Source organism: Phasianus colchicus, chromosome 3 (assembly GCF_987193195.1).
Source record: "Phasianus colchicus chromosome 3, bPhaCol1.hap1.1, whole genome shotgun sequence".
Lineage (NCBI taxonomy): Eukaryota > Metazoa > Chordata > Aves > Galliformes > Phasianidae > Phasianus > Phasianus colchicus.
The window spans coordinates 95,985,138-96,002,175 of record NC_143438.1 but is presented as its reverse complement, the minus strand read 5'-3'; the positions used below and the strand labels follow the sequence as shown (position 1 = coordinate 96,002,175).

At 48.8% G+C, this 17,038-nt stretch overlaps 1 protein-coding gene across 1 annotated transcript; it reads left to right on the top strand.

The window, feature by feature from the left end:
* The first annotated feature begins 2,854 nt into the window (after positions 1-2,854).
* LOC116242823 (rho GTPase-activating protein 32-like) lies at positions 2,855-11,015 on the top strand. The gene is made up of 15 exons (XM_090138383.1): positions 2,855-3,054; positions 3,927-4,013; positions 4,677-4,754; positions 5,436-5,558; positions 6,128-6,205; positions 6,516-6,597; positions 7,076-7,219; positions 7,501-7,603; positions 7,699-7,831; positions 7,998-8,080; positions 8,440-8,547; positions 8,907-9,052; positions 9,344-9,548; positions 10,159-10,304; positions 10,493-11,015. The coding sequence occupies exons 3-15, from the start codon at positions 4,701-4,703 to the stop codon at positions 10,924-10,926; spliced, it is 1,839 nt and encodes a 612-aa protein (XP_089994509.1). The 5' UTR covers positions 2,855-3,054; positions 3,927-4,013; positions 4,677-4,700; the 3' UTR covers positions 10,927-11,015.
* Positions 11,016-17,038: the final 6,023 nt, after the last annotated feature.

The following is a 17,038-nucleotide window of genomic DNA, read 5'->3' as shown; positions in this document are numbered from 1 at the left end:
CAAGTTAAAAACAGAGCTTATTGAGGAAATTACTGGATGTTGAATCCACAAATTGCCATTGTGTCTTTAAAGGTTATTTTAGGCAAACTATTTTCAGGCCACTCATCAAATTTTTAGGGGAAAAAAAAAGCCATCAAAATTTGTTATTCAAATCACACTAAGGATCAATAAATCCAAATGCTTCTAGCATAACCACGATTATAGGCAGTGTTTAGACAAGCGCTTACAGGAAAACCATGAACACAAGGCTAAAAAGAGACTAAGTGATGTACTCTGCAGGAATACTCATGGAAGTATTCATAATGCAGGAGTCTGATCTGATTACAGATGTTGTGGTTTAAGTACTCCTTATCATATCTTTTTTTTTTTTTCACTATTCTTAGAAAAAATTCCTAAACTCAGGGTATCAGCTACAAATAAGAAAGAACTCTTACATCGTTCTTATACGTCTAAAGATCTAACATTTTTGGAGGGCAATGGTTGTTGATTGGAGATTTCTGTGACCTCCCTTCCAACAAGTGTCATATTTTCCTTCTTTGTAAGCATTAGTTAAGTATAGTACTAGTCAGGTCCAGTGTCACTGGGATTTGGGTAAGGAATATTGGAAATTGACAAGAAATGCAGGCCTGAATTTCTGCCTAGGCTAAAAATTTGGGAGTTACAAGTTCTCATTTTCCTATAGACCCTGAAAATACTTGCTTTTGATGTGTCTTGATCTCATTTGAATGATTTAGAATTGGATTAATCTTAATGAAAAGTTATATCATTTTGGACTTTCCCTACCTTTATTTTCCAGAAACAGTTAAACAAGAATCATACCAAGTGCTCTGGTAAAACAGAGCCATCACTGCACATTGGTACAACAGTGGCATCAGAGGAATGCTTTGGAATACGTGGGTATGTTAATTAGATGGGAGGTGAGCTCTCAGGAATTTTTTCCTACCATCAGTACTCTCAACTGGGAGAAAGACTTGGAAAAACTTAATAACAAAATGCAATAAGTCTGTGCCATGTAAAACCTCCAAAATACAGAAGAGCATGATTTAATATTTTTTTTATAGTATAGACAGTGTGTTTCAGAATTGTTTACATAGCAGGAACTTCCACACCGATATGAGAAGGAACTTCTTCATGGTGAGCATGGAACAGGCAGCCCAGGGAGGCTGTGGGTTCTCCTTCTCTGGAGATGTTCTAGACCTGCCAGGACACCCAGCTGTGCAGCCTGCTGTAGGGAGCCTGTTGTGCAGGGGGTTGGACTCAATGATCTCTGGGGGTCCCTTGCAAACCTGATTCTGTGATTTTATTCGTTGCTTCTTGCAGCAGTCCAGTGTTTCAGAAGAGAGAAAAGCACGGTGGGCACAAACTGGATTTCTGTGGTTGGTAAAGCTGTGCTGAGAACTGGGCTGGCTGTTGCACCTGGAAATGTGTGCAAAGTCTGCAGACACAGAGGAATAACTTTTCCCTGCAGGTTGAGCTTGTCTAAGGTAGGTCATTGCTTGGTGAGCTTCTGCTTTGAAGTACCAAGCTGTATAAGAAAGGTAGTTTAAAAAGCAAGCCTGCCAGTTCATTTTTACCTAAGTGATTTTTTAGCAAGGAAAGGTTTGAGATGCTGTTTGCTAATGGAAGATGGAGAGAGGAAAAGCATGTCAAAGGCGTGCTGTGCGTAGCCACCGCATAGCATCTGCACCATTTCCCCCTGCACAAAGGAGCAGCAGCTCAGCAAGCTTGGCCTGGGCCATGGAAGGGAGCAGACAAACATCTGGACCGACCCCAAGCGAGCTGGTTCTGCAGGTTGGTTGTCTTCTGCTGCTTGTCTCACATCCTGTTGCTCAGCGGTAGATTTGTTCCTGCTCAGTGCTAACAAGAAACTCACACAGCATTTTTGTTTCAGCTGTCCCAATGCTTTGATCCCTTGCTGCTTGGATGGGGCGTTTGAAGAACGATGCCTGTGCTGATGTCCAGCCAGGCTCTGGGGATGAGTCTCCACACCCGGGTATGTCTGACAGGACTGAGGGTTGGGGATCGGGCCAGGTTGAATCCAGCGTGCTTTGTCCTCTTGTTCTTAGTGCTTGTTTTTGCTCAGGAGGGCAGGAGGTGAACCTCATGAACCAATGCCTGCAGATGGGGTTTGCAGAGAAAGAGGTCCTGCAGGCCTTGTGTGACAGCCACAGAGCTGCAGCAAGGCTGCATCAGTGTAAAACATCAGAAATCCACGGAGGTGTGAAGGGGAGCTGTGGGCTCCAGTATCGCAGGAAGGGATGCGCATGCTCGGGGTTTGGTTGTTGTGTGTGTGTTAAGTGACTGTGATACCACTGCTGGGCCAGTTTGAGTGTATGGAACAAGTGTGACATCCTTTTTGATGGAGTCCTGTCAAAGGAGTCCCATGGATTTGAGATCCAACTATCAGCCTGTGGGCATCATCCAGGAGTTGGGGTAGGGGATGAGGCAAGGGAAGTTGGGGTAAGAAAGTTATAAAGCAGTCTGGTAGTAGTTCTGTGTTTCTCCCATCTCCTCCTTTATTTCCTTCCAGGTGAAATAGATCGGTGCTGTAACTTGCCCTTGAATTAAAAAAGAAAAAAAAGGACTCTAGTGTGGATTTTACATGGGCCCAGCACTGCAAGGTACGCTGCTGGGAGGAAGCGTCCATCTGGCTGAGGGCAGGAAGGCCCTCCAGAGGGATGCACTGAGGCCAGTTGTGCGAGGCTCAACAAGAGCAAGCGCCAGGTCCTGCACTTTGGCCATGACGACCCCGTGCCAGCTTCTCCAGGATTTGGCTGAGGTAGAATTCCAAGCACCCCCTGATTCTAGAATGTTGGGGTGGGCTGTTGGAATATTCTGGTCTTGTGATGTGGACTTGCCTCCCCACCCTGTCCGTCATGGTGGAGCAGCCTGGTGGCCCTCAGTGATGTCATAAGGGCTAGAATGAGGGGAGGAGCAGTGCGTGCTGCGTCCCTTCATTGGAGCGCTGGAGCTCTGACTGAGCAGCTCGCTTGTTGCACTTGTGCACCGACTGAGTACCTTTGTCTTCACACCGTCTTGTGCAGCATCTTGTAGGTAAGCTGAGACAGTGTGGGATAGACAGGGGGGCAGTGAGTGTTGAGAAATGCTGGCTGGCAGAGCTCATAGGATCATATTATCTCCATTAGAAGAGCAGTGGCCAGCAGGGACAGGGAGGTGATTGTGCCCCTCTACTCTGCTCTTGTGAGGCCTCATCTGCAGTACGGTGTCCAGATCTGGAGCCCACAGTACAAGAAAGAAAAAGAGCTATTGGAGGGGGTCCAGAGGAGAGCCACAAAGATGAGCAGGGGACTGGAGCACCTCCCCTACAAGGACAGGCTGAGGGAGCTGGGCTTGTTCAGCCTGGAGAAAAGAAGGCTGCGGGGTGGCCTCATTGCAGCCTTCAGTACCTAAAGGGAGCCTACAGACAGGAGGGGAATCAACTCTTTGGAAGGGTAGATAACAGCAGGACAAGTGGAAATGGTTTTAAGTTGAGGGAAGGAAGATTTAGGTTGGATGTCAGGGGAAAATTCTTCACAGAGAGAGCGGTGAGGTGCTGGAACAGCTGCCCAGAGAGGCTGTGGATGCCCTGTCCATCCCTGGAGGTGTTCAAGGCCAGATTGGATGGGGCGCTGGGCAGCCTGGTCTAGTCTTAAATGGGGAGGTTGGTGGCCCTGCATGCGGCAGGGGGGTTGGAGATTCATGATCCTTGAAGTCCCTTCCAGCCCTGGCCATTCTGTGATTCTCTGATATTGCTTACTCTTGACCATCAGGCGTAATTTTTGCCCAATAAATGCATTCCGAAGCGATCCATAAATGAGGCATTTGTCCCATGTTTTTTCCCTCACTGTCTTTGCTAAATTGTGGAAGCTCACTGACCCGCTCTTTCTCTCTCCTCTCTCCACCCTCTGCCTGCTTCCCTGGTGCAGCTTTTGCTCGTGGAAGATCAGAGCAAAGTGACAAGGAACGGCTGCGAATCCAAGGCATTTGTCTACCACGTTCTGATCTCTTGCCAGGTACCTGCCATGCTTTGTCCCCCCACATGCTTTAGCAGCCCGTAACGCCCCACGTTTAGTAACACAGCCTCATCCAGCTTTGATGGGACGCTGGTCACGTGTGGGTTTTTTCCACGTGCTCTCCAGCTCAGCCCTCACAAGGATGCTGTCTGTGGTGCTGTGACCAGCTGGTCTTAAGGAAACCAATCCCTTAGGCAAAGAGTCCTAGCCCCAGCTTGTGCAGAGCTGCACAACATGACCCAGGGACACCAGCAGGCATGCTTCGGCTGTGTGAGTGTGCCCGACAGCTGTGGGGAGCACAGCAGAGATGCAAGCAGAGGAAATCCATGTGCAAGGCTGGGCAGGTGCTGGTGGTGAGGCTGCTGGGAGATGAGGGCTGGGGAGCAGATCCACCCCCAGCAGTGACACCTCTCACTGCCCTGCTGCTGCGCTATCAGAGAGCTCAGGGCAAATGCATGTGCTGCTTTGTGCCAGAGTCCCCACCTGCTAGCAGAGGGATAGCCTCTTGTGAAGATGCTGCATAACAGGCTGCCACGTTTGAACTGACGGAACACAGTGGTTGTTTCTAGAACACCTGCCAGTGGGTAACTGAGGGTAGTTCTGAAGAAGTCTCTCAATAGTGTGGTGTGTGAACAGAGAAAATAAAAGTGTGTTTCTTTTCAGTTCCAGCTTGTCACACCCGTGCTGATGGCCGTGGCGTGCAGTGAGATCAGCTGTGGGCCTGACGTGGCGTGGGCAGAGGTAGAGTATGAAGCTCTGATTGGTCTTTGTTCCCTGACTGGAGCCAGCAGAGTGCAGCAGAGCCGCAGATGTGCTCTCCTGCTTTTCAGGAGAGGCCGAATCCTTGCAGCTCCTTACGCTCCTCTTTGGCAAGACAGTAGTGCCAGTGTGGCAAGTTTATAAAAGTACTGGAGCCATCTCGGTTGTGGTGTTTGTCCTCTACTGATTTTTCCCTTGAAATAGCTGCAGAAACAACAGACATTTCTGCTCCTGTTTGGCCTCACTGTTGGTTGAACTGCTCAAGAGAGCTGCTTTGTGCTTGCAATGGCACTGTTTGCACCTTGTAACTGCAGCCGTAGCTTTCGTTTCCCTCTTCACGGTCTCCTAGCATCTTAAACAGTCAGCCTTCCTGCACAAAGAGTGCAGGAAAGGATGGGGCAAAATGGACAAGGCCACCTGTCTGCGTCAGTGCCATTGCTGATTAGTCTGGGTAGGGAGAGATGCATCTTTGCATTGCCTGGCGTGTGCCTGCTGCACACCAGGAAGAGACACAGCTGTTATTAGACTTGCAGTTCCTTCTTATGTGCCCATGATAAGGACCGAGTGCGTTTCCTGCAGCTTTTTCTGCAGATGTGCTCCTCACCTTGAAATCCTCCCTATTTGTTCTCCGCTCCTCACCGTGGCCTGTGCTCTCTGTTTCAGACTGAGAACAAGGGGAAGCCCCTGCTGGTCCATGAGGAGTCAGCTGTGAATATTCCAGCTATTGCTGCTGCCCATGTTGTTAAGAGATACGTTGCCCAGGCAGCGGATGAACTCTCCTTTGAGGTAAGCAGTTAAAGGCGTTCCTTGTTGTCCTGTACAGAAGAGTATAAGGTGTGAATGCATAAGGAATATTCTCAGACACCTTCAGAATGCTTTGTGAGACGAAGCTCAGAAGATTCAGTTCCAGATCAGACTTGCACCGGGTTGGATGCAGGGAGGAGTTCAGCCATCTCTAAAATATGGCTTTATTTGGCTTCTGAATCTTCTGATCAAACAGATACTGCCCAGTATTGTAGCCTGGTCCCTGAGCAACAGCAGACCAGCATATGGAGTGTGTAGATCTGTTCAGGAAGCCCTGCCACCTTACGTGTGCGGTTTAATTGGAACTCTTCCATACCCTGCTGCTGTTGAGAACCATTTCCTACTGCACAGCTGTATTCTGTATGTTGTGTAATGTAGTGACTCTTCTACCTCCAAGTTCAGTTGTACAACGGCAAATGCCTTCAGAGCTGCACTGGTGCAATTGCTCTCAAGCTCGGCGATGTTTGGCAGTGCAGAAGAATGCGGTCATTTGAGTTGTGCTTTCCTCCCAGCCGTGCTGAAGCTGGGATTGACGTTGCAATCTCTTGCAGGTGGGAGACATCGTGTGTGTCATTGATATGCCCCCCAAGGAGCAGACCCCCTGGTGGAGAGGCAAGCACGGCTTTCAGGTAGGCACAAGCTTCAGACTGGAGAGTGCAACTTAAGTGAAGGCAGGAAACTCAGCTTAGAGCTGCTCTGCCTGCACAGGATGCCTAACGGACGTAAACGGTTTCCCTGTGTCAGTGTCAGAGGACCTTGCCTCTGGCTGCAAATGTTGAAAAATTATTACCTTTATGCAGGCCATATTCTGCTGGATAGTTTTACAGAGTGTCAGGCAAGCACGTTCCGAGGGAAATGTTATGTGGATTTTGGTTTAACAGTTCAGACCTGAGAAATGCAGCATGCAATAGTTGGCCTCTCTTTTTGTTCTTGCTACAGGTTGGATTTTTCCCAGGGGAGTGTGTGGAACTCATTAATAAGAATGTTCCTGAGGCTCTCATCAATTCAGTGCCAAAGCCAGGTACGGATGTTACATTTGATGGTGTGGGGAAGAAAAATGAAGTTTCTTGGGGGGTGTGTTCCATATTTAATACCTCCTTTATCCATCCGACGTTGTCCTCTGTATTGATGATCCTTCATGCACACCACGGGGCAGAGATTTGGTCCAATCCTCGTGTGTTTATGACTGGAATTGGGGGAATTATAGGATCTTCATAGACTGGCTTGGGATGGAAGGGAGCTCAAGGATCATTAAGCTTTCACTTCCCTGTATCAGGCTGGGCTGCCAGCCCCCACATTTAATGTCAGATTAGACCAGGCTGCCCAGGGCCCCATCCCACCTGGCCTTGGGCTCCTCCAGGCATGGGGAACATCCCTTTTTGTATATACTTGTTAGTAATGTTCTTCCGTTTTAACATGCTCTGTAGAATGTGCTGTGCTCGGCCTCGTCCTACTGAGCCAAACCTGAAATGACCTGGCTTCTTCCTTTTGTTCTGCAGTGCCCAAGAAACGCAGCAAGATCATCACCTTCCTTCGTTCCTTGGTGAAGGCCCGCCCAAAGAAACCGACCGAGCGGGAGGTGGAGAAGGAAAAGGTGTTTGGCTGTGACCTGGGAGAGCATCTTCTCCACTCTGGTCGTGATGGTAAGGAACAGCCCATTCCTGAGATCTTCCTCTCTTGGGCATCTGAAGAAGATGAAAGGGAGATCATATCTAGCAGGGGGCAGGCTGATAGCAGTGGAGAGACGTGTAATGGGAGGTGATGGCTGAAGGATAAAGTGAGGCAAATGCTCCTCAGAGACAAGCACATTTGTATTTGCTTCAACCAAGCCTGGCTGGGCTTAGTGGATGGGATGTGACGAGACCACAGCCTGAACCAGAACTTGAATGAGGAGCTCAAGTAACCGCTGGCACGTGTTCTTTAGTCCCCCAGGTCCTCCAGAGCTGCGCCGAGTTCATTGAGCAGCACGGCGTGGTGCAGGGGATATACCGGCTGTCCGGCGTCGCGTCCAACATCCAGAGACTGCGGTAAGAGTGCTGCGACTGACACAGCTGGATTGCATTTGGTGTGGCTTTGGGCTTGCCTTCCTCTTTCTCAACCGTTTTTGCGTCCTTCTCTCCAGGCAGGAATTTGAGTCTGAGCAGATTCCTGAGCTCACCGTCCGTGACACTCACAGCGCGAGCTCCCTCTGCAAGATGTACTTCAGGGAGCTCCCGAACCCTCTGCTCACCCACCAGCTGTACGGCAAGTTCTCGGTAAGCACAAGGCAACATCTTTCATTTCCCTCTTCCCTGGGCCTCTTGAGAGATGGCTGCAGCAGTGCCCCAGCTCTGAGGCCCTTTTGCTGTCAGCCCCGTGAGGTTTACTCGCATTGGTTTACTAGCCTGATTTGTGTCTCAATCCCTTTCTGCACTCTTCCAGGATGCTGTTGGTGCCGCTACAGAGGAGGAGCGGCTGGTCAGAATGCAGGACGCCATCCAGCAGCTGCCCGCTCCTCACTACAGGTCAGTGCTGCCCTCAGCCTGTTGAGCTCAGCCTGCTGCATTGCAGAGGGCAATGATGCGATTCCAGGCTTTGTCTCATGCCAGCAACACGATGCCTGTGTATGCTGAAGGGTTGAAGGCTCCATGGGGTTAATGTTTGGGGTCAGTTCCTGGGCACGGGGGCACGCTTGGTGCAGCTGATGGCTGCAGCTGTGCTGTGCTGGGGCTTGGTGCTGCAGCGAGGCACTCAGTTAAGTTGGATCTGCTTCATCTTCCGTGACAGTAGCAATAACAAGAACTAGCATGAATGGAGGTTTGCTTTCTGAATTGCAGCACGGCATGCTCGTTGGTGCTGAACGCTTGCCTCTCTTGTTTTCCAGGACACTGGAGTACCTGATGAGACACTTGGCGTGTCTGGCTGGGAGCTCCTCCATCACAAACATGCATGCCAAGAACTTAGCCATTGTGTGGGCTCCAAACCTCTTAAGGTAAACTTCTGGTTCCGTTTCAACACACTGCTTCCATCTGTTCTCCAGTTAAGAAAAGCAGTCCTCCCTTTTTCTCCATCAAATGTGGTCTTCTCCTGTAAAATCTGTGGCTGACAGCAGAGCAGGAGCCTGGCCTGTTCTCCAACCCCACGGGCACAGTGTCTAGGTGACAATTTCTGCTTTCTTCTTTAGATGGGACTGCTGTGTCCTTGATCATCCAGGAGCATTTCTGCCGTGGCATCACTGATTGCCCACTGCGGAAGTCTCCAGAGCCTCAGTTGACAGCTTTTGGCTGCAACAATTCAGACTTGGGGAAGCGATCTTGGAGAAATGACTTCTAAAATCTGCCTTTTCTACAGATCACAGCAGAACGAGTCTGCCTGTGCCAGCGGAAGAGCTGCCTGCATGGAACTGCAGACGCAGTCGGATGTTGTGGAATTTCTCATCAACCACACAGACGTCCTCTTCTGCTCCAAATCCGCATCAGACATGGCAGATGGAGCAGGTGAGTGTCTTCCTCCATGAGCTTTATCTTGATCAGACACCCTGATCAAATCCAGGCCTTCTCCAGGGCCTTTGAGATATGCTTTTGCTATCGAGGGGACAGCAGACTTCTGGGCTTCGATTAGAATCTGGCATCCTGTTGCTGGATGCTGAGAATGTCCAAGCCCAAACTTTACTAGGAGGAAACTGTCACTGTCATGATGATGTTACAAATACAGCACCTCCCCCAGAACTGTGGTGGCTGTGCTGCTGCTTTCTGATCCTCGCTCTTACCTGTGGTTTTCCCTTACAGGGCACAATTCTCTCTCAGGGCCCAAGTCTGTGGGGGTCTCTTCTGCTGCCACAAAGCTGCTCAGCCTGGAGGAGGCACAGGCACAGAGGCGAGGCCACAGCAGCTCTCCCATCATGCCAGAGAGCAGCCGGGACCTTGAAGTGGAAGAAAGCCCTGCAGCTGAACAGGGCAAATTCCACACAATCATCAACTTCCCAACTGAAAGGTAAAGAGGACTTTCTTTTCCAGCACCTATCATCATTGTTTGGGTGGGTTTTTGTAGTTTTTTTTCCCCATTATTTCTAGTGCCAAAACTTGCTGCAAGTAAGTTACGCTAATGATGGGGTTTTCCAGATTTCAGGGCCAAGTGCCTGAAACCAATGCCAGTTCTCCTCTAAGCAGAGCAGTTGGTCAGACTTGCTGGCACTAGAAATTAAACATGGCAGTGAGATGAGGCCGATCAGCTGCTAATGTAGGAGTCAGAGATGCTTTTGAACATTCTTTATGGCTGCACGGTTCCTCAGAAAGCAGTTACGCCTGACAGCTCAATAAAAGCCATCCCTCAGATGCTGTGCTGTACAGCTGTGGAGCCTTTGCTCACATGCTCTGCATCTTGCTTGATAGAGTTGAGGGAAATTTAGCCAGCCAGACTTCAGGGCTGAGCTATAGGAATGGAGCCATCCTCAACTGTTGGAAACAGAGCGAGTTTGTAAGCTGTGTTTCTGCAGAAACCAGGCAATGCTAGGAACAAGCAACTGCTGCCAAGAGCTCAGTGCAGCTCTTCCCTCACCTTGCACCACGCACGACTCACAGCATTCACTGTTTTCTCTCTGCAGACAAAATCCACCCAGCAAGATGAGGGAATCACTAGCTAGCAGTTGGTGTTGCTGCTTCAGCGTAAGAAAACCATCCTCTGTGGCCAAACGCCAACTGCAGCGCATTGCCAGGCAGCCCTCAGAAACAGCAGTGGTAGTCCTGGCAGGTAAGGGTGCAAATGCAGCTTTCAAAATCCTGCTTTTCAGGAACACAGAATTCAAGCTTGCAGTGCACTTGTATCTCCTTCTAGCATTCAAGCGTGTGCCTAACATCTTCAGTTCAGCCCTGATCAAGAACCACAGTCATAATTCAGCTTGTGAAAGTTTGACACTAATCCCTGTGTATCCTTTCTAGGTGAATCGAGCCCTTGCCGACCCAGAAGATCCAGGGCAAGTAGCAGTGATGCACTATGTCCTTCCATCAGTGGAGAGCTCATAGGGAGCACGAATCGCTGCAACTCCAACAGCAGCCTTCCATGTAACAACCGTAACAACAGTGATGGAGTGAAGGAGCTCATTGAAGTTTGTGCCCTCATTACACCTGGCTCTGCTGAAGGTGCTGACCTGAGCCTGCCAGACACCACAGTCATCAGTGCAGATTGTAACCCAGTGTCTCTGCAGTGCATCCCATCCCAAGCACAGTCTGAGTGCCCCGAAAGCAGCACCTCCATGCAGGAACAGGCCAGGATCAGTGAGGAGGAGCAGAACCTCTTGGATGGGGACTTTCAATCAGGCCTCCAGTCCCAGGCACCGGACAGCAGCACAAGCTCTGAGCCACTCTCTCCATGACAAGAGAGGATGAGTGCCATCTTTACCTTGGGCCTCTCACGCCCTCCTGCCTTTTATATAATAATAAAAGCACACTCGTGCTCAATCAACGCCTTGACTGTCTCTGGAGTATTCATTCACACAGATTGGGATGAATGCAACACACAGCAAGACACCTCAGCTTGCAATGCTGTGGCTGTGGGGTGCGTGCCGCAGAGCTCCGGGTTTGTTCCCATTTTGTCTGGCTTTGGGATGTCTGCAGAGAGAGAGAGATCTCTGCTACCATTTGGTCTGGTAGCAAATAATCTCTCGCATCCTGGATGCTGCTCATGATAATCCCATGCTTCCTGGCTGTGGCTTTGTGATGCTTTTCAGGGCTTTTTGATACATTTTCATGCTTTGGCTGTTCCTTAACACCTCCCCCCTCCCACCATGTCCTTTCCTGGCTCCCATCTACGTGGGATGCCAGTGCAGATCATCTCCAGACCTGTCATCATCACACTGCGCCAGGAGAAGCTCACCTTGACCAACGTCAGGCAGTACTGCTTGGTCTGCAGCTCAGTGGCCATTTCCCTTTTAGGCGGCTGTTGCAGAAGAATCAAGCAGCAGAACCTTTTGCTCACTCTGGAGCACACAAGTGATACAAAAGAAGAGACAACCTGGGAATCTCTGGGTCTGCAAGACTGCACAGACACTCACTGACTGTGTTTGATGCTCCCTCCCATCCTTGGTTTCCTTCTCCCCTCCTCCTTGTCTGATCCCACTGCTGAGCCATGATCAAGCACCCCAGTGTCGCAGAGCATCATGCAGAGCCGTGCTGGGAACTGCTCCCCTTCCCCTCCTGCAGCTCGGCGTGCAACCTCACCTGCTTCTCTGCTGATCCCACACGTGCCATCGAGATGCTCTGGCGCAGGATGTGCCTCTAACCCAAAGCTCCTTCCCACCCTCCCAAGAAAAAGCAAACCAACCGCACTGCCACCAGCACAACCCCACAGCAGACAGCAGGGAATGCCAACAGCTTCACACTGCTCCCCTTCACTCCCATCCCAACTGTGTGCACATGGATAGGTGGAAGGATGAGGTTGCAGGCTGACCTCTGCTGAGGTGAGTGAGGGCTCACCGTGTTGCTCTGTGGTAGATTTGTTCATGTTCAGTGCTAACAAAAAACTCACACGACACTGAAGGCCTTGCAAAAGTCTGGCAGGTGATGTCAGTTGCTCTTCATTTTCCCACTGATGCTGTCACTCCATGGTAGAAGGCCACCAAATTGACCAGGCTGCACGTCTCTGTTTCCACTGTTTCTGCATTTCCTTCTTGTTGATCCCTGTAACCAGCAGTTTCAGCCATGGTGGTTTCCTGCCTCCTCTGCTTGATTTCATGTGGCAGAGATGGAGAGCTGTTCAGTTCTGAGAAAGTTTTTCTGAAAAAGTGACCAGCTCTTTTCCATCCCTTTGCCCCTAAAAACAGTTGTCCAGGGGAAGATATAAGAATGAATGTGGTTTATGGCTCAATTTATGCAGTATCATGAGGGCTGATGCACCAAAATCTGTGTTTGGACATCTCTCCACATTTCTGTTTCATTGGTGTCACAGAAGAAATGCTCCCGAGGGATTTGGCATAACAACGTATGATCTTCCATGTCAGTGTAGGAAAGTCTTTTCATTCTGCGGGAGCAAAGAGAAAGAAAAGCTATGAGAAGAATAAAATCTCTACTATGCTGGAATTCTTGTTCCCAGTTTTACCAAACACTAAGTCATTATGAAAAGAATAAAATGTAATGAGAAATTCTACATTTGTCCCTGTATTCAGACTTTGAAAGTCATATTGATGCTCATGCTTTCCTTGATAGAGCAATTTCCTTGATAGAGCACTGGCTCTCAGCCCCAAGATGAAGAGGTGTTTTCTAAACATTTTCTTATTTTTCCCACTGGGCCCATTGGTCTAACTTGAAATACATCCTCAAAGCACTTTTCCCTCTTAAGTATGTTTCCAGCCAGCTTCTCAGTCTATGAAATTTAGGGATTTGACCTGATTTGAACCTTAACGTAAACCTTTTGAGACTTGCCCATCACTGTTTACGTTGTTTTTGTAAAATAAACTCAAGGCTATTCAATTAATCGTTCACTGTTTTAATCTCCAAACCCAGGTAGATTAATGCCTATGCTGACCACAGATCAGTGATTTCTGGAGTCTTCTGCAGAGCAGCACATCTGTAGTTAAAAGTTCTGAGTTTCCTTAGAAGGAAAGAAAGAAAGAATGAATAAACAAAAGAAGGAAAGAACAAACGTTCTCAGGAGGAACTTTTCAGTGATCAATTCACAAGAAAAGAAAAACATGTTATTCTCAGCAATGAAACAATGTACTCTATGCCTGCCACAGTGATTAATAACGTGCTATAACTAGAGCATATTTAACGGGCTCTATCACTTTTAGGCCAAAAGCTTAAATCCTTCAAATATGACGAGAAATGCTCTAACAACTTTTTCAAACTTGAAGAAACAAATGTAAGCTGTTGAATTGACACCAATTATTTTCTCCACAAGAAAACCATCGCTGTGAAGAGCACCCAAATAATATGGCAGAGGTTTAGCAGTGCAGGACTCATTAAAATCCTAAGGCTCTAGAGCAAGTAGAACAAAAATTTACAAAAGTCAAGGCAGAAGGGATCTGTAAGTTATCCTGTTGCTAAATTTTATGCACACAGCAGTGCAGAAGAGGAAGGATTTTTTCCCAGCCTGAATTAAATCTCTCAGGTGAAGCTCTGCCTTTCTTCTGACTCCAAGTGATATAAATACAGAGCTGGAAAATGAGTTTTGTCTGCCTGTTGTGTCTAAGAGAGGTGGTAAATTCCTTCTAGAAACAATGAGATAACGTGATAATGTTGATGTCTATAAGCATTCAGGAGGGGAAAGACAACATCCTCAGTTACACTTCATAGTATCCGTATGTTGAGTTGAGCAGAGGGAAAACTGTGAACCTGAAGTACTCAGCCAATGAGGCACCGGGGAGGGAAAGAGAAGCATCAGGTAACAGGGCATAAAAGATGTGATGCTGTTTCTGCAGGAGCCCTTCTGCTTGCAGGACACCCAGCACTGCAACTGCAAATAAAATCTGCTTTTATCAGAGATACCATCCTGATACATTATCTGGATATTTCCCACAGTGCTAAGCAAAATAGACTTGGTCTGATGTTTAGCATGCTTGACTGAACAACACTTGCTTTCACAAAACCAACTAATGCTAAGCAAAACACACACTGGGTCTGCTGATAAGCAAAACATCCTTCAGCTACTCAAGAAGCCCAGTATATCATTGTTATCTAAGTCAGTGTGGAGGCCCTGTCCAGTAGATCACCCTGAAACTACCAACCTGGAGCATCTCAGCGTGCTCTGGGATGCCCCAAAGGCCTCCCCTTGTACTCTAAAGGACTCCCAAGATACCCTGCTGTACTCTAGGCCACACTAGAGTTCTCCCAAAGCTTTTTACTGTCTGCTAGAGTGCTCCAGTGTCCTCCCAGTACACACTGGAGGCTTCCCAGTGCTACCTGCTATTTTGTAGGGCACCCTGGAGTCCTCCCAGTGCTCCTCTGTCTGCTCCAGGGTGCCCTAAGATGCCTGCAAAATGCTCTCACTGTATTCCGGGGAACATTAAGAGTACTGTCAGAGCTCCTCAGTGGTTACTTGGCTGCTCTTCAGGTTGCACAGCGTGCCCTAGAAGCTTCCAGGAACGTTGCACTGGACCTGAGCACACTCTGAAGTACTCCCAGGTCCTAGCAGCCTACTTGTGAAACTTGCAGGCTTCCTAGGGACACTCAATTTCTTGGGCACCCTGGATTACTTTCCAAGTCCCCCTCGTTGATGGAGGGCACCCTAGGCACTTCCCAGAGTGCCATAAATCACAGAATCCCCCTGCTGGAGCAGGAACACCCACATCTGGTCACACAGCAACGCATCCAGGCACGTTTTGGATGGCTCCAGAGGAGACCCCACAACCCTTCTGGGCAGCCCATTCCAGTGTTCTCTCACCCTCAGCGAGAAGTTTTTTCCCACATTTATGTGGAACCTCCTCTGTTCCATCTTGCACCCATTGTCTCTTGTCCTACTATTGCATGTCACTGAGAAGAGCCTGGCTCCATCCTCCTGCCATGCACCCTTTACATAGTTACCCCTCAGTCACCTCCAAACCAAAGAGCCTCCAAGAACCCCACAGTGTACTGCAGCTCACAACATCATCCTACCAAAACTCCTCTGTGTCCTCCAGGATGTCCAAGAAGTTTCCAGGTTAATCCCAGATGCTCCCCAGGGCCACCCTAAATACTCCCTGAGACAGTCTGTGTCCTCTTTTGACAGCACCTATCTTCAGCCTGAGAATTTTGGTCTTTTGCCCCTTTTGACATGGTGATCTTTTGAACTTGGATCCTGCACCCTTACACACAGGACAAGGAACAGTAAGCCTAATGGTTACCAACTGAAAAAGCACTCGAGGGACAGCAGAACAGGAGGGAAAACAGGCTTGGCTGCAGGGAATGCATACAGATACAATAATAAAACAAACAAACAAAAAACAGCAAGCAGAGCAGAGGGACAGAAAAAAAAAACAGAGATGAATGGTTCCTCAATTTACAGCTACGAAATTCAACTTCAGCAGAAACTCAAAGGCTCACAGACTCCACAGGATGGCTGAAGGACCATCACCCCATCTGTCTATGTCAGTAAGTTTTCCTGCTGCAGAGGGTCTGAGAACAAGGAAGGGAAAGTGACACTGCAGACACATCAGGGATAAAGCAAAGAAGGACAAGAGAATGGAAAAACTGCCCTTGGTAGGGGCAGCTGGAATAGTGGGGATGTCCTTGCAGGCTGTGTCCCACTCTGTCCTTCGGGAGCTGGCACCTCTTGGGTCTCATCTTCTTTCCTTTGCTGGTGGAGAAGAAACAAAGGCCTACTGTGGAGCCACAAGGCAGGAGAGATGCAGAAGAGAAGAGGAGAAGAGAAAAAAGGAAAAGCAGCTTGGCTAAAGAAATGCTTCACCCGTCAGCAGGGCTGTGGACCCAGCTGGTTTGGGCTGTGAATGGCCCTGTGAGCAGGGCTGGGTCTTTGTGCTTTCTGTCTTTTGGCCTGCTGCTCCTCTGGCTGCAGAGCATGGACACGATGGAAGGAGGCTGAGAGGCAGCATCTCCACCTCTGAGGGAGAAATAGAGCCTGAAGGACCACAAGGACCCCCTGTAAACAAGGGAGGGCCATTGCCCCACACCCACTCCCACAGCCTCAGCACTTCCCTCCTGCTGGGCAGCCCAGTCTGCACTATTATCCTCCCAGGTAACAAGCAAGAGCTATAGATTGGAGCCGAGCTGCTGGCAAGAAAAAGCATAGCTTGTCATATCAAGACTACTAAGAGAGGTAAAGGGTTTGACTGCCTCCTCCAGCTGCTACGGCCTGAGATCACTCCTGAGCAGCCACTGGCTAGCAGCCCAATGTCTGGGGACCCAGGATCTTTGCTCAGGCTGGAGGACATTGATGCCACTCCAGAGCTGGCACCAAATTTTTGGTCACATACACAGGTCTCACCAGGCCTTGCAGCAATACATACACATGGGGCAGAGTGTGTGAATATACAGAGCGAGTTCAGATTTAATAAGAAATCATAAGCAGACTGTGGTCAACAGACACAAATGCCAGACAAGCCCTGACCAGCTCTATTTTACACACAACTTTCATAACCTTGATTTTCCAGTACCTTCACTCTGTCCATCCCTGGTTCCCCTTTTCTCTGTGCACCTCACCATGGGTTTGCAGGCTCTACTGAGTCCCACGCTGTCCTGTATTATCAGAGATTTGTTACTTGTCATTGTCTTTATGTTTGTTTGGTCAGGTCTATATCATCGTTTATTTTGGTTTCTGCCTTCCCCTTTTTCCTTTAGTTTCCCACTCAACAAAGTCCCTAGCAGATAACCTTGCTGGAATAAACACTCTCACACTTACACCCCCCATCAATAACTGTGCCTGAGCAGGCAGCTTCCCATTACAGCCTTGCTTATCATTTGCTGGTCAGGTCTGTATCTCTCTATGGTCCTGCTTATGTCTTCCTCCCTTTCCTATTTCCCTTGTTACACTGTAAAATAGTCTTTGACCAAATA